Source organism: Onychomys torridus, chromosome 9 (genome assembly GCF_903995425.1).
Source record: "Onychomys torridus chromosome 9, mOncTor1.1, whole genome shotgun sequence".
Taxonomy (NCBI): Eukaryota; Metazoa; Chordata; class Mammalia; order Rodentia; family Cricetidae; genus Onychomys; species Onychomys torridus.
Window position 1 is genome coordinate 34,528,328 of NC_050451.1, and position 16,234 is coordinate 34,544,561.

Consider the following 16,234-nt stretch of genomic DNA (forward strand, 5'->3'; position numbering starts at 1 on the left):
GGAGTTGGGTGTGATGGCATCTCTTTCCACTCCTAGTTATCCTAAGGCTTAGGCTGAACGACCAGCGTTAGCTACATAGTCAGTTCTAGGCCTGTTTGGGCTAAGTGAGACGAGTCTCATGCAGTACAAAACAAAACTTTCTATTAAGAACTAGAGGTGGTGCCACAAGCTCCCCTCAGGGTGCAGAGTCAGGAAGAGCAGGAGTTCAGAGTCATTGGCACTCCATTAGAAACAGGTTCTGAGATCTGAGATTTGGTGGACTTAAGGGTTGCCATGGAAACAAGTTTGGACCCCTTGCACACATGTAAAAAGCTGGCACAGCAGCAAACATCTGTAGCTCTAATGCTAAGGAGGCAGAAACAGGAGGATCACTGAGACTTGATGGCCAGTTGGTTTAGGTTTAGTGAGAGGTCCCGTCTCAGGAAACAAGGTGAAGAGTGAGGAAGAGATGAAGTGTCAACCTCTGGCCTCTACATGCATGTGTATATATGTGCACACATAACACATATGAACATGTACACACATACTAAGGTATTTTCACTTTAATCATTGATTGTTTAGCATAGTTTATCTTTATAGAGCTTTAAAAAAGATTTTTATTTTTATTTTCGATTTTTATTTATTTATTTATTTCAGTTTTTCTAGACAGGGTTTCTCTGTGTAGCTTTGTGCCTTTCCTGGAACTCACTTGGTAGCCCAGGCTGGCCTCGAACTCACAGAGATCTGCCTGGCTCTGCCTCCTGAGTGCTGGGATTAAAAGCATGTGCCACCACCTAAAAAGCTAAAAAAGATTTATTTTTTTAAGTTATATGTACTTGTGTGGGGGTATTATTATTATTATTATTATTATTATTATTTGTATGTGGAGCTGAGGATCAAACCCAGGGCTTTGCGCTTGCTAGGCAAGCGCTCTACCACTGAGCTAAATCTCCAACCCAAGGGGTATTATTTTTTAAAATGTGTGTTTGTATGTGGATATCAGAATTGGTGCCTGTGGAGGCCAGAGGCATTGGATCACCCTGGAGCTGGAGTTCTAGGTGGTTGTGAGCCCCCTGATGTGGGTGCTAGGAATCAAACTCGGGTTCTCTGAAAGAGCAATTCATGGTTTTAACCTCTAAACCATTTCCTCTATCTCCTTTGTAGACAGACCTTCTTAAGTATACCTCTATTGCTTACAATAGACTCCAGTTATTTGGCTTAATTTAAACTTAGTACTTCAAGAATAATCATGAAGCCAGGTGGTGGTAGCTCCTAGCACTCGGGAGGCAGAGCCAGGCGGATCTCTGTGAGTTCGGGGCCAGCCTAGTCTATGGAGCAAGATCCAGAACAAGCACCAAAAGTATAGAGAAACCCTGTCTCGAAAAACCATGAAATTCAAATTTTTCTTCTGTTATATAGTTTGTTCTGACATATCACTTAAATTATGAAAGTTTATATATTTATATAAATAAATAAATAAATAAATAAATATATATATTTATAAAAAATGTTCCTTGTAGTTTATAACTTTCTCATTTTATGAGGTCTCAAAAACAAATTTACCTTTTTGCTTTTAGGTATCAAAGTTCACTTATTCATTGAATTAATTATTTATTCATTTTCAGATTTGCTAGTATTTTCATGCTATTACATTTATTGAAGCAGATACTGTGTCTATTCTACAGACTCTGAAGATGAAGGTCAGGCTCCTGTTCTGACAGTAAACATGGGAACAGAGTGTGGAAGTAGAGCCTTGCGTTCAGTCTCGACTCTAGTCCTCGTCCCCTTTGCATTGGATCTCCGCCTTTGTTCCTTCTGATGGCATTACACCAGACTTGCCTATCTCCCGTGCTTAGCATTCAAGCAGGACCGTGCACATGAGCCGTCCTCAGTTGCTTTTCTACCTTATTTTCGAGGTAGACTAGCTGGTCAGAATGCCCCAGGGATGTTCCTGTCTCCCCTCCCCCAGCACTAGGATTCCAGCACATCTGGCTTTTTGTCTGGGTGCTGGGATCAGGTCCTTGTGCTTTTCCTGCAAGCACCTTACCTACTCAGCCATCCCCTCAGATCTTCTTCTCTGCATTTGTTGTAACTGTCTTCTTTTCCTCTAACTTTGAGATTGCCAGCCTCTTTTTAACTGAAATATAAAGTTTACAGAGAAGTTACAAGAAACAGTAAGACAAAATCTCTTACTCTTTTTTTTAATAGGATTTCATGTAGTCTAGTCTGATCTAAAATTTTCTATGTAGTTAGGGATAACCTCTCTGATTTTTTTACTTCTGCCTCCCAAGTGCAGTGCTGGGGATTGATCCCAGGGCCTTATGCATGTTCGGCAGACACTGTCAACGGAAGTGTTCCCAGCCTGACATTCTCCTACTCCTCAGTGAGAACCAGCTCTTGCTAACATTTTCCTATCTGTGTTTTGTCTATGTATTTATTCCTTTTATATGTGTTTGGTGGACATATGTGCATATTCCTTTCTTTCTGTACCATTTGAGAGTGAGTGGCAGATGTTATTTTATACTGTAGTTTAGTATTGCTTAAAAGAGTCTTTTTCTCTTTAAGAACAGGTGGTTAGAGCCATGTAGCTAGAGATATACATGAGACCCTCTCATGTTTTTCAGTAGATGACACTGGAGAACAATTGTACTACTTAGTGCTAGGCCTCGAACCAAACCTGTCATTTGAAGTGGGATGTTTTGTCATCAGGGTTTGCCTGAACCCTTTCCTGCCTTTCTTACCCGTGCTCCTTTTGGCTGTCACTTTTGGTTTCTGACATACTTAACTAGTATGAGAACTTACTGCTGTCCACACATAATGCTGCCATTCAGAGCCTGTGAATCCTCTCTCTGCTGCTCTCTGTCTTCATTGCTCACTGTGCTCGCTCGGGTGTGTGTCACAGGGCAGGCGATACTGAAAACCCCACCTGCCTGCCAAGTCCCTTCTGCTGTGAGCCAAGTGGAGGCTTGGTACTTGTTATTCCTTCACAGCAGCTGAGCTCAGGGAATGCGGCATGGCTTGTTGGAAGTTGCTGAGTGTCCTTGAGTCTAGTGTTCCTGAGGGATATGTAGAGTAGTAAGGGTCTTACAGTCTTCGGGAGAGGTGTGGATTCCTCCTGGTTCCACATTAATCCCCAGGCAATATATGTTGAATGCCTCCTTATGACTATCACTGTGATAGGGGCTTTGGGAATACTGTAATAAGATACATAATTAAGTGACAATATTGTAGCCACCCAATTCCAGCTCTTCCACATACCAGTTAGGCAAGTTGATGTCTTTAAGTTCCAGTTTATTCTTCTGTAAAGTTGAACTATTAGTATTCACCTGGTAGGCTGTTGTGAAGATTAAATAAAGAATGTCAATATAGTATCATCATATGCTTGATACTAGATAGTGTTTTATATAGTCATATGGTACATGACTGATAGTATATAAAAGAAGAGTAATAAAAACAGTGAATAGTATGATCATACAATGTATAACCAAATACTTTAATTGTGACACGTAGATTATGAAGATTATAAATAGCCTAGGAATGTAGAAAAGGTGCGGGGTGGGGGGAGGGGGGTGGACAGGACGCGACGACAGTCTTATGACAGTCTTATGCAACCAGTCAGTATTCTTTGCCTCAGTTTTTTCACTGGACACACTGGCTGATGATAGTGTCAGATGTTCTAGACATCTAGATTAAAACCTCAAAACATTTCTGTTTTGTTTTGGTTTTGGTTTTTATGAGATAGGATTTCTCTGTGTAGCCCTGGCTGTCCTGGAACTCACTCTGTAGACCAGGCTGGCCTCAAACTCAGAGATCTACCTGCCTCTGCCTCCTCAGTGCTGGGATTAAAGGCATGGGCCAACACCACCCAGCTCAATTTTCATTTTTGTCTGATTGAAACACAGTTTTGATATGTAGACCAGGCTGGCCCAGAACTCACAATTCCTTTGCCTCCACTTCTTGTGTATGGTTACAGATATTGTACCACCAGATAAGCCTGCCTCTGCTCCTGAGTATTGAGATTAAAGATATGTGTCACCATACCCAAACTTTCTATGCTTTCAAACTTTTATTTACTTATTAATTTGAGATATTCTTTTTTGTTTGTTTGTTTGTTTTTGTTTTTGTTTTTTTCTAGGCAGGGTTTCTCTGTGTAGCTTTGCGCCTTTCCTGGAACTTACTTGGTAGCCCAGCCTGGCCTCAAACTCACAGAGATCCGCCTGGCTCTGCCTCCCGAGTTCTGGGATTAAAGGTGTGCACCAACACCGCCCGTCAAGATATTCTTGCTATTTAGCCTAGGCTAGCCTCAGACCCTGCCTTTGCCTCTCAGGTGATAAGCACCTGCTATAACACCTGGACTATTTCTGATTTTCTTTTCTTTTCTTCTCTTTCTTTCTTTCTTTCTTTCTTTCTTTTTTTTTTTTTTGTATGTGGAGCTGAGGATCGAGCCCAGGGCCTTGAACTCTACCACTGAGCTAAATCCCCAACCCCTTATTTCTGATTTTCTAAGAGGTGTATATAGATGTTAAAGGGGAAGCTTGAGGAGATATGGAAATTTAGTACTTTTGCCAGATGTGGTTGTACATACTTATAATCTGAGCACTTGGACAAAAAGGAGGATTGCTGGAGGTTTGAGGTCATCCTGGTCTGTGTTGTGAGTTCTAGGCCAGCCAGAGCTATATATTAAGACCCTATCTCAAAATAGAAACGTGGTCGGTCATTGAGATGACTCAGTGGGTATAGGCACTTGCAGGTAAGAGTTTGATACTGGGAGCCTACATGGTGGAAGGAGAGAACTGACTCCTGGAATTGTGCTGGGTGTGGTTGACACCCATTTAATCCTAGCACTGTGAGTTCCAGGCCAGCGTGGTGAGACCCTGTCTCAAACATTCACACAGAACCTGGAGATGAGATGGCCTCCTTCCAGGAGTGGTGCTTGACTTGGAGGACTCTCTCTTGTCTTACAGGCATTTTAGTTGGCTGGAGCCAACAGCTGGTTAGGGAATGACTGCTCATTCTGAGCCCCTCTGTATAATCTTGAATCAAGTGATTTATGACTCAAATTACTATTCTGACCCTCTGGCAAAATATCAATTAAAAACTATCAGTCAACTCAGGAGGCAGAGGCAGGTGGATCTCTGAGTTCGAGGCCAGCCTGGTCTACAAAGCGAGTTCCAGGAAAGGTGCAAAGCTACACAGAGAGACCCTGTCTCGAAAAACAAACAACAACAACAACAAAAAAAAAAAACCAAAAATTAGTCAAACAAGTGAACAGATGAGGCAGAAGGCTTAAGTCTTTGGACAGGATACTAAGGATATGTGGTCTACTAACCATGAGTGACTCTCTGGGACAGCCTCATGTCCCTAGAATGCAGCCCAGACTGCTGGGTCCCACCTATAAGCAGGTTTTCATAACAATGCATGGATGACACCTTCAGAAAAGTGCTTTTCCACCGCTGCCCAGGAGGCAGACTTCCTCCCTGGGTGCTCGCTTGCTTCCTGAAGTTTTGTTTTTCTTTGTTAGTCTCCTTCTGGAAAGTTTGTGTTTATTTCTGTCCAGTTCAACTTTCTTCTTCAAAATTTCAGAGATGTTTCCAATGAAAGTGAAGCTGCCTACGCTTGTTTTTCCTTTTAGTTTAGCATTTCCCTCTTTTGTTGCTGGTTCATAGTCTCTCTTCTTCTCTCTCTCTTTCCTTCCCCTCTTTCTTTTCTCTCTGCCCCGGCATTGTTTGCCAAGGTTTCAAGTTTGTACTGAGAGGTGAGGCAACGTTGATTTTGGCTGAACAGCATAAAGCTAGTAGAGTCATTAAGTGATGTAAGCTTTTTATTTTTTTCCTTTCTGTTAAAGCTCTCTGGCACAGCTGGGTATTCTGGTGTCAGAAGAAAAGAGAAGAGACTTTCTGAGGATCTGGTCCAGGGGATAGAAGAAATTTAGAGCATATTCTAAAGGTGCAACGGAACATCGACAACAGTCCTCAGAATCCAGACAAACTTCCTGGCTTTGTGTTCCTTTTTCAGTTGTTCAGAGCTTGGGTTTTGCTAAAGGATGGTGAGACAAGGCACTAAGAGGGTGGAGAGGAGTGTATTGGATCCCTGCCTCTCCTTCCAGCTGGAAAGATCTTGAGTCCACCAGAAGCATCATGAAGGAGGCGGAAGAGCCTATCCTAGCCTGGCCCGGATGCTGTTGAGTTGAGGATTTCCGTCTGTTTCACCAGGACTTTGGGAAGCACTTTCTAAAGCATCGAGGGGAGCAGGACTTAAGGACCTGTCTGCATTAGTCATGTGCCAAGTTACAGTTTGAACACCGGGGCAAGGGAAGGACAGCTTTGTCACCTGGATCTAAAGGGACCTAAATTCTTTGAGCTTACATATGTGATGCTTGGGAGATTATAAATCAGACTTCCAATATAAACAAACTTCTGAATTCTTTTCTTTTGAGGGCTTCAGCAAACACAAGTTTCCTGCCAAAAAAAGATATAAGGCCTTATTTATTTATTTATTTTTTTATGAGTGCTTTTGGGACTAATGTGAACAATAATGTCTTGGAAAAGAAATTATTTTTCAGGAAGCCGTGGTAGTGTTCAGGGGATGTTTGCCCCTCGAAGCTCAATGTCTATTGCCCCCAGCAAAGGCCTCAGCAATGAGCCAGGGCAGAACAGCTGCTTCCTCAACAGCGCCCTGCAGGTGAGGCCACCTCCTTCTCTGTGACCCTGCTACTTAGTTCATAGTTCTGTGTTTGCAGAAACTTCCAAACGTGATCATTGACACTTTCTGAAGTCCATAACCTGAGATCATCTTTTACATTCGTGATCTTAGGCAAGACTCTATATCTTTTTGATGTCAGTTACCTAATTTGTAAATTGAAGATTAATAATGATAGAAGTATTATTAGGAGTTGGGGATTTAGCTCAGTGGCCCTGGGTTCGGTCCTCAGCTCTGGGAAAAAAAAAAAAAAAGAAGTATTATTAATTTGTTTCAAAAATATTAGACTGTATTTGAGAATAGTGTCTTTTTCCCCCCCATGTACCTGTGTTGTGATGTGTGTGGGTGCACGTGTGAGTATCTGTTTTCTCTGGCAGATCCTTCTCTGCCTACCCAGCACTAAGATTAGAGCCAGGGCTGCCATACACACTGGGGGGGGCATCCCTCACCCCCACATTCCCCAGAGTACTCTTGAGTAGGAGTAGCTGGAAATACTAGTTAGAAGGATAGAGTGGGGAGTAACAAATAGAAAAATACAGGATAGTCTCAGGAGGGCCTGGATCCTAATCCATCGGCCCTGACTGTCTCTGCCCTAGGGTATTTAAAGGAGCCAAGAGGTGGAGAAAGACTACCCCCAGCACAGACAAGTGCAGACCATCTCAGACACCTGCACTCAGGCCTGTGGTCTAAAGCCACAATGTGCTCCAACAACACACCCAATGTTTTCCTAGGTGCTGGGATTTGAACTCTGGTCCTCATTCTTAAGTAGCAGGTAATTGACCCACTGAGCAATCTTTCCAGCCCTAAGTTGATTTCAAGGAGCAGAAACTCTAGGTATACCCTGGTCTGGTATTCCAGGGCAGTTTTATTGTTGTTTTCTTCAAAAAGATTGTTTTTATTATTTTAAACTCTGTATAGGTGTGTGTGTCTACGTGTGAGTATAGGTGCTCTTGGAGACCAGAGTCATCAGATCCCAGAATTACAGCTGTGAGCTGCCATGTGGGTGCTGGCAATTGAACCTGGGTGCTCTGGAAGAGCAAGCAGTACTCTTAGCCACTGAGCTATTTTTCCAAGATTCTCTCCCCACCCCCACCCCCACCCCCATTTTGGTTTTTAAGACAGGGTTTGATTTCTCTGTGTAGCCATGACTGTTCTTGAACTCTCTGTAGACCAAGCTGGCCTTGAACTCAGAAATCTGCCTGCCTCTTAGTGCTGGGATTAAAGGTGTGTGTCACCACCACTCATCCCTTGAGTGACTTAAATAAAAGTCCGGTTCAAATGAATGTCTTTTGGTGGTGGGGGCGGTTTGAGACAGGGTTTCTCTCTGTAGCTTTGGTGCCTGTCCTGGATCTCACTCTGTAGACCAGGCTGGCCTGGAACTCACAGACCTCCACCTGGCTCTGCCTCCCAAGTCCAAGTGCTGGGATTAAAGGTGTGTGTCACCACTGCCCAGTACGGGGAGTTCCTTTGATTTTTTTTTTTTTTTTTAATTTGTTTAAAAAAATTCTTTGTGTGTGAGTGTGTGTGTGTGTGTGTGTGTGTGTGTGTGTGTGTTCACATGAATGCAATGTACCCATGGGGGCCAGATGAGGATGTCAGATCCCTTGGAGTTGCTCTGGGTGCTGAGAACCAGAGCCTGCAAAGACAGTGTGTGCTCTTAACCACTGAGCCCCCTCCAGCCCCAATACTTCACCTTTTTGAGATTTGTTTTAGTATAGTAGAATGATCTTTTGTCCCGAGCATAAAGATCCTTTCTCCAGCAGCCATTCCATTTGCTTGAATTCTTGACTTGAAAGTTCCAAGCTGTAGGTAGGCTAATGAGTGTCCCCTGCTTTGGAAGGTTTTGTGGCACTTGGACATCTTCCGCCGGAGCTTTCGGCAGCTCACCACTCACAAGTGCATGGGCGACTCTTGCATCTTCTGCGCTCTCAAGGTAAGCTCTTGAGATTGTTTTCTCTCAGATCTTTAGGTTGCCATGTTGTTTGTATTGAGGCCATTGGGTTAATTAGGGCAAAAATTTTTTTTTTTTTCCTGAGACAGGGTTTCTCTGTGTAGCAGCCCTGGCTGTCCTGGAATTCACTCTGTAGACCAGGCTGGCCTCAAACTCACAGAGATCCACCTGCCTCTGCCTCCCGAGTGCTGGGGTTAAAGGCATGCACCACCACCGCCCGGCAAGAGTGTGACATAATTAATAGTGCTGGGGTTAAAGGCGTGTATCACTGTGCTTAGCCTGAAGGCTGAATTCTTAGTTTGTCATGACTGCCTAGGTATGATCAGTATATATCTAATTTAGTTAACTTTTAGCTTAAAGTAGAAATTGGGAGCTGAATACTCTCTAATTTACATTGGTTATATGCAATAGTTGACTAAAATTTTTTTGAGATAGGTTCTTTTTTTTGTTTTTTTTTCCAAGACAGGGTTTCTCTGTGTAGCTTTGCGCCTTTCCTGGAACTCGCTCTGTAGACCAGGCTGGCCTCAAACTCACAGAGATCCTCCTGCCTCTGCCTCCCGAGTACTGGGATTAAAGGCGTGTGCCACCACAGCCCAGCTAAGGTTCTTATGTTGTCAAAATTAGCCTAGACTGGCTTTGAACCCACTACTTAGCTGAAGGTGATCCTCTTGACTCTATCTCCTATGTGTACTGGGATTACAGGCATACATCCGGTAGACCCAGTTTATCTGATGCTGGGGTTAATTAAGCCTAGGGCTCTATGCTTGCCAGGCAAACACTTTACCAACTGAGCTTCATGCCAGCCTTTATTTGATATTGTTTTGGAAGCATTGTTTTTTTGTTTTGTTTTGGTTTTGAGACAGGGTGTTATTTTATATTTCCCTGGCTGGTCTCGAATTTATACTGTAGACAAGGCTGGCTTTGAACTTGGTAGTTGTGGTTCTTCCATCTCTAGTTCCAAGTTCTGGCCTCACTTGCATTATAGGATCCTAGGAAGAGTGAGTCCTCTGAATTTACTGTCATTTGGGTCACAGATAGCTTATTTTTTGGTTTTTTTTTTTAATTAAAATTTTTTTCCATTTTATATACCAACCCCAGTTCCCCCTCCCTCCCTTTCTTCCGCCTCCTCACCTCCCTCCCACTCTATCCCCATCCACTCCTCAGAGTGGGTAAGGCCTCCTATGGTAGTCAACAAAGTCTGGCATACCAAGTTGAAGGAGAGCCTAGGCCCTCCCCATTGTATCAAGGCTGAGCAAGGTGTCCCACCACAGGGAGTGGGCTCCACAAAGTCAGTTCATGCATCTGTGATAAGTCCTGGCCCTGCTGCCAGGGACCCCACAAACAGATCAAGCCACACAATTGTCACCCACATTCAGCAGGCCTAGTTCGGTCCCATGCAGGTTCCCAAGCTGTCAGTCCAGAAACACTGAGCTTCAGCTAGCATCTCCCTCCCTCCCTCCCTCCCTCCCTCCCTCCTTCACTCTCTTCTTTCCTCTCTACAGGGTCTCACTATGTAGCTCTGACTGGCTTGGAACTCACTATGCAGACAAGGTTGGCCTCAAATTTAGACATTTGTATGCTTCTATCTCCTGAGTGCTGGGATTAAAGGTGCATGCCCCCACACCCAGCTACATTTCTTTCTTAACTCCTTCAAATTCTCTCTCTGCAATCTGGGATTTGTCTGCTCTTTCTTTGGTCTTGCAAAAGTGAAGGCTTGGGATTTTTGTCAGCAAAATAGCCATCCAGTATTTAGAGATTGATTGAGGTTCTGTTACTTTGTGGTGTTACCATGTTGTTTTATAGAGATAATTCTCTAACTTTAAATCCCATCCTCATACTGTTTCCTATTTTAAAGAGGGATGTTTGGTGAGTTAATAAGACATTCGTTTTTGGGGGTGGTGGTGGCACACGCCTTTGATCCCAGCACTTGGGAGGCAGAGACAAGTGGATCTCTGTGAGTTTGAGGCCAGCCTGGGCTACAAAGTGAGTTCCAGGAAAGGCACAAAGCTACAAAGAGAAACCTTGTCTCAAAAAAAAAAATTGTAATTTTTTCTTCTGGCTATTAATGACATGTTTGTGTTTGTTAATGTTTTAGCTTATTAAGTTTAGTATATAAAATTCTTAAAGCCGGGCAGTGGTGACACACGCCTTTAATCCCAGCACTCGGGAGGCAGAGCCAGGTGGATCTCTGAGTTCGAGGCCAGCCTGGGCTACCCAGTGAGTTCCAGGAAAGGTGCAAAGCTACACAGAGAAACCTTGTCTCAAACACACACACACATACACACACACACACACACACACACACACACACGCACACACACACACTAAACAAACAAACAAACAAATAAATAAATAAATGAAATTCTTATCCTTTTTTTTTTTTTCAAAACAGGAAAGTTCAGTTTTCCCTTTTGAAGTATACTTTAACACACTGCAAATTCTATGAAATCAGATTTGATTATGTTAGAGCATAATTGTTCACTTTTTTCCTTATTGTACATGTTCTTTATTCTGCATATATTTACATTTTTTAAAAAGATTTATTTATTTATTATGTATATAGTGTTCTGCCTGCATGAATACCTGCAGTTCAGAAGAGGGCACCAGATCTCATTGTAAATAGTTGTAGGCCACCATGTGCTTGCTGGGAATTGAACTCATGGCCTCTAGAAGAGCAACTGGTGCTCTTAACCTCTGAGCCATCTCTCCAGCCCAATCTTTTTTTTTGTTTTTCTTCCCCCAGACAGAGTTTCTCTATAGTTTTGGAGCCTGTCCTGGATCTCGTTCTGTAGACCAGGCGGGCCTCAAACTCAAAGAGATCCACCTGGCTCTGCCTCCCAAGTTCTGGGATTAAAAGTGTGTGCCACCACTGCCCGGCCATATTTACATTTCTTTGGAGTATTTACATAATCATGGAATTTTTATATGTTGAACAGGCATACATTCTCCTTCAATAGATACAGCTGAATAGGTTTTTTTTTTTTTTTTTTTTTTTTTTTAAATATAATTCTTTATGGATTCTTTGAGTATTTCACATCATGCACCCCTGTCCTGGGATTTCAACAGGCTGGCCTTGAACTCAGAACTCAGAGATCTGTCTGCCTCTGCCTCCTGAGTCCTGAGATTAAATGCGTGTGCCATCTTCATTTGGCAAGTTGTTTACTTTTAAATCTACATAAAAGGTGCACACATGCGCGCACACACACACACACACACACACACACACACACACACACAAAATAAACTAACAAGTTCCTAGATGAATCAGAGGCCAGCCAGCTCCATATACCATGTTTAAATGAAGGATTTGCCCTCTAAGTATTGCTGAGTTACACACCCCATTCTTTTTCTGGGTACATAATTTTACCTTGCAGCACCTCTTGTTGTGAGATATTTGTACACTGAAGGTGCATTGCTGTGGCTGGTCTAATAAAAAGATGAACGGCCAGTAGCTAAGCAGGAGATATAGGCGGAATTTCTGAGGAGAGAAAGGAAGAGGAGGAGGAATCTAGGTGCATGGGAGATGCCAAGAGGCACAAAGGAAACAGGAGGAGCAAGATGGAAGAGAGGAAGTGCCATATGAAGTGGGCTAATTTAGGTTCTCAGAGCTAGTGGGACCAGCCAAAGCTAATGGCCAAGCTTTCCTAGTTAATGAGAAGTCCCCTTGTGGTTATTTGTGAGTTGGCAGCTGACAGAAAAGCGTACTACACCTCCTCAAATGCTCGTCCCATGGCCTTTAATATCTGTGTTATTCGTGTTTTCTCCTGTGCTCTCAGCATCTTCAGTGCTCTTGTGGTTTGAGCTTCACCAGTTATATGTTATATCCAGTTGCTTTATGGTGGTTTGTATATAGTAATAGTTACGATTCTTTTCTTTTGGTACAATGAAATATACTGTTTTTTTTCCCTGTGTTAATTGGTGTTAAATCTTTATAATTTCAGATTTTAGTTCTGGCATGCTGATTACTGGTAGTGACCTTTGTTTTAAAGAATTTGTGGGGGATTTGTTCAGTGGTAGAGCGCAAGGCCCTGGGTTTGGTCCTCAGCTCTGGAAAAAAAAAAGAATTTGTGGCGGCTAGCGGTGGTGGTGGTGCACACTTAATCCCAGCACTCGGGAGGCAGAACTAGGTGGATCTCTGTGAGTTCGAGGCCAGCCTGGTCTACAGAGCGAGATCCAGGACAGGCACCAAAACTACACAGAGAAACCCTGTCTCGAAAAAAACAAACAAAAAAAACCAAACAACAACAAAAGATTTTGTATCAACAAGATGGCGCAGTGGGTAAGGGTGCTTGTCATCAAGCTTAAGACCTGAATTTAATCACCAGTACCCACAGGGTAGAAAGAATCGACTTCTGCAAGTTGTCCTCTGACCCCCACACATTTGCTGTGTTGCACTTGTACCCACACATATGTATACAAATAAATTAATTAGTTTAAAAAAGAGAAAATTGATACACTGTCACTGCATCATTTTGCTTACTCTAAACCTTGAGATTTAACAAGTAGATTGTGTTGTACCAATTACTGTTTCCTTTCAAAACCCAACCTATTCCCATCTATTATGATTAAATGACTTTTCCTGACCTAAATTGTCATCACCCGTAGTCTGGAAGCCCTGTGTTCTTCTTATTGTTCACATTGGATTGCTCCTGCACCCTGACCACAGGGTCTAACGTTGGTGTTGGCATACTCGTTTCTCTCTGTACTTAGTATGCGACAAAGATGTTCTTCTTCTCCCAGGGCTTGTACTTGGGCTTTGACAGTGCCAGCATGTAGGACATAGTGCTTCTTGTTAGAGGCAGAGAAGAGTGTTGCTTTGGTTGATTAAATTTAAATTTTCAATTAGTGGTGGTTTAAAAAAACAATCCTAGAACACAGCTTAAAAGCTGGAGCATGATGCCTAGTGGGGTGGGGGATAGGAGGAAGTAGGTTTTGTTTTTTGAGATGCCTGAAGCTTCTGTATTAAGAGAGCAGTTTGACTGTTTAGCTGTGGTTAATTTGAGAATTTAGGGAGGAAATCCTTCAATATCTTTTGAGTTGTACCATGTGGCTGTTCCTTTTGAGTACTGAAAGATTAGCATAGGGAAGGAATAAAGTGATTGAGGAATTATTCACTGTTCATCATTAACCCAATTTTTCTAGACTATAGCAATGGAAAGATTTTTCATTATTCTTCATGACCAATATCAGAGAGTAAGTCTGTTACCCTATACTATTTAAAGCAGGAAATTAGAGTTCTAGTTTGCTCCCTAGAAATCTTAGCTAATAAATACAAGTCTACACATGAGGAAGTCAATCTTTGTCCATTTCCAATTACTGTTTGCTTGTGTTTAGCTTCCTTATTTTGATTATCTATGTATATGAGCATAATTGTGTTGTTTTTTGATTAGTCTTTGTTGTTAAGTCCTCCTAGGCTGTGGGTATTCACTATCTTCAGCTGATTTTACCATTGAGATAATTTGGGTAATTTAAACTAAATCCTTTATCCTTTTTAAAATTTGGAGTTCAGATTGCACATTTTAATTAAATAAAAGGGTGTAACTACAAGAGAAAATACAGAAATCATGATTAAGTCTTTCTTTTCCTAAATGTATGACAGTCTAAACTTAATATAGACTTAGAATCTTTGCGCATACCTGCAAGAGTCCTTTCATTCTTTCAATGCAGTAAGTGGATGAGGTATTGATTCCAATAATGTTGGTGATTTGTGAGGAACCTCATCTTTTGTTATGGCAAAGTTAGTAAATTGACCATTGTATTGTATAAAATGTCAACATCAGTTTATGATTTCTCACTAAAAGCAGTGCTGTATTCTAGCCCGTCTTTGTCTGTGTTCATTATCTGGAAGTTTTGGTGTTTTTGCCGCTCTCTGCCTCTGTCTTTGTGTATATGGAAATCTCTCTCTGCACTGGCAGCAGGAATAAGTGTGATAGGGAACTTTATCCTTTCCATTCTAAGACCAAAAGACCAAAATATTGAATATTTAATTCAGTATCAATTGAATATAAATAAAGACTTAAACTCACCAGTAGATATGACACTGCTAACAGTTTAAAGGAAGTAATAATATAGGATATGTGGATGCTTTTTTAATAAAGAAGTCTTGAAGGTAGCTCTTTTTAGTTATAAGGGGAGAGAATCCCAAGTGAGACAATAGCCAGTTGTTCTCTGTGTTCCCTAAAGTTGGATCAGATATTTTTATAGCTGGGCCTGATAGTACCTGCCTGAAACTCCAGCACTTGGAGCCTTAGGAAGGAACATTACTGAGTTTGAAACCAGCTTGGTTATATAGTGAGTTGGAAGTTATTTTGGGTTACATAGCAAAAAGATCTCCCACCCTCTGAAAAAGAATCTTTATTAAACTGGATGATTATCTTATGATATTAAGGAATTATTATTACCCTGTTTAGAGGATGGTATAGGCATTTTTTAAAATAAAATTATTTTTTAGAGTTATATTCTGGAATGTGTATAGGTGAAAAATGTGTGGCATGTACCTCAAATGATCTGGAGTAGGATACATATATAGGCAAGCAACATGAAGAGAATTAAATTAGCCACAAACTGGTCATTGTTGAATTGGATCGTGGACACATGGAAGCTGGTCATGCTGTTCTGTCTGCTCTTGATGTATTTAAGACTTTTCTATAACAAAATGTTGGCATTTAGGTTGCTTCAAAGTAAATATGTGCATGACCTTGCCCTGTCTTGATGGAGAACTTTCAGCATTCTTTGACCACACAAAACCAATGGAAAGTTGTTTTTTTTTTTTCTCAGCCATCATTCACAAGCCTCAAGGACTAACTCCCTTACTTCTAGAGGCTTATGGGTTTTTTGTTTGTTTGTTTTGTTTTGCTTTTGTTTTTGTTTTTCAAGACAGGGTTTCTCTGTGTAGCTTTGCCCCTTTCCTGGATCTCTTTCTGTAGACCAGGCTGGCCTCGAACTCACAAAGATCCACCTGGCTCTGCCTCCTGAGTGCTGGGATTAAAGGCATGCGCCACCACCGCCCGGCTCCAGAGGCTTATGTTTACAGACTAGATTGTCTACATTTAGATTCTTTGATTTCCAGAAAGTATAGAAAAAGAATGATCATGAGAACCAAAATGCTAAACAAATTGGGAGCGCAGATCAGAACTGGAATCCTGAAGATCTGAGCAAATGTCAGGCAGGTGTACGATGGATGCCTTTGCAGAAGGCATTGCTGGACACCTGTGAGTGACGGAAGTTGGGCTGCTGTCGGGAAGACACTAACACCTCAAGCCCTTCGAGTATTACAGTGACTGAGAACATAATCTCTTCCTGAACCTTGCTGTCTCTAATAAGACTTAAGAATTATTTTAGGGCCATTTCTTGGGAACCTGAGTATGGACTAGGCCAGAGGTCATCCACCTTGCCAGTATTTAAAAGGCCTCCTTCAAATTTGGCTTTGAGTTGTGGTAGTTGTGGTACTCTCCATCAGTGGGATTAACATTTTCTGGAGGCCTCCAGTAAGAGTCAGCCCGCCCACCCAGATTCTAAAGTTGGACTTCACTGTGGGCCTCCAGGGCTGAGGGCCACTTGAGGAGGCACGTGTGCCGGGTATTGGGGTGAAGTACCGCTGAGAAG

At 42.1% G+C, this 16,234-nt stretch overlaps 1 protein-coding gene across 10 annotated transcripts in view; it reads left to right on the forward strand.

Annotated features, from left to right (window-relative positions):
- The window catches only part of Usp54 (ubiquitin specific peptidase 54), a 97,288-nt gene that overhangs the window by 27,157 nt on the left and 53,897 nt on the right, over positions 1 to 16,234 (forward strand). For all 10 annotated transcript variants that reach the window (XM_036199863.1, XM_036199869.1, XM_036199870.1 and 7 more), the window contains exons 2-3: positions 5,825 to 6,660; positions 8,519 to 8,611. In XM_036199863.1, coding sequence (XP_036055756.1) covers positions 6,514 to 6,660; positions 8,519 to 8,611 — 240 coding nt within the window. In that variant the 5' untranslated portion in view covers positions 5,825 to 6,513. The remainder of the gene's footprint in view (positions 1 to 5,824; positions 6,661 to 8,518; positions 8,612 to 16,234) is intronic.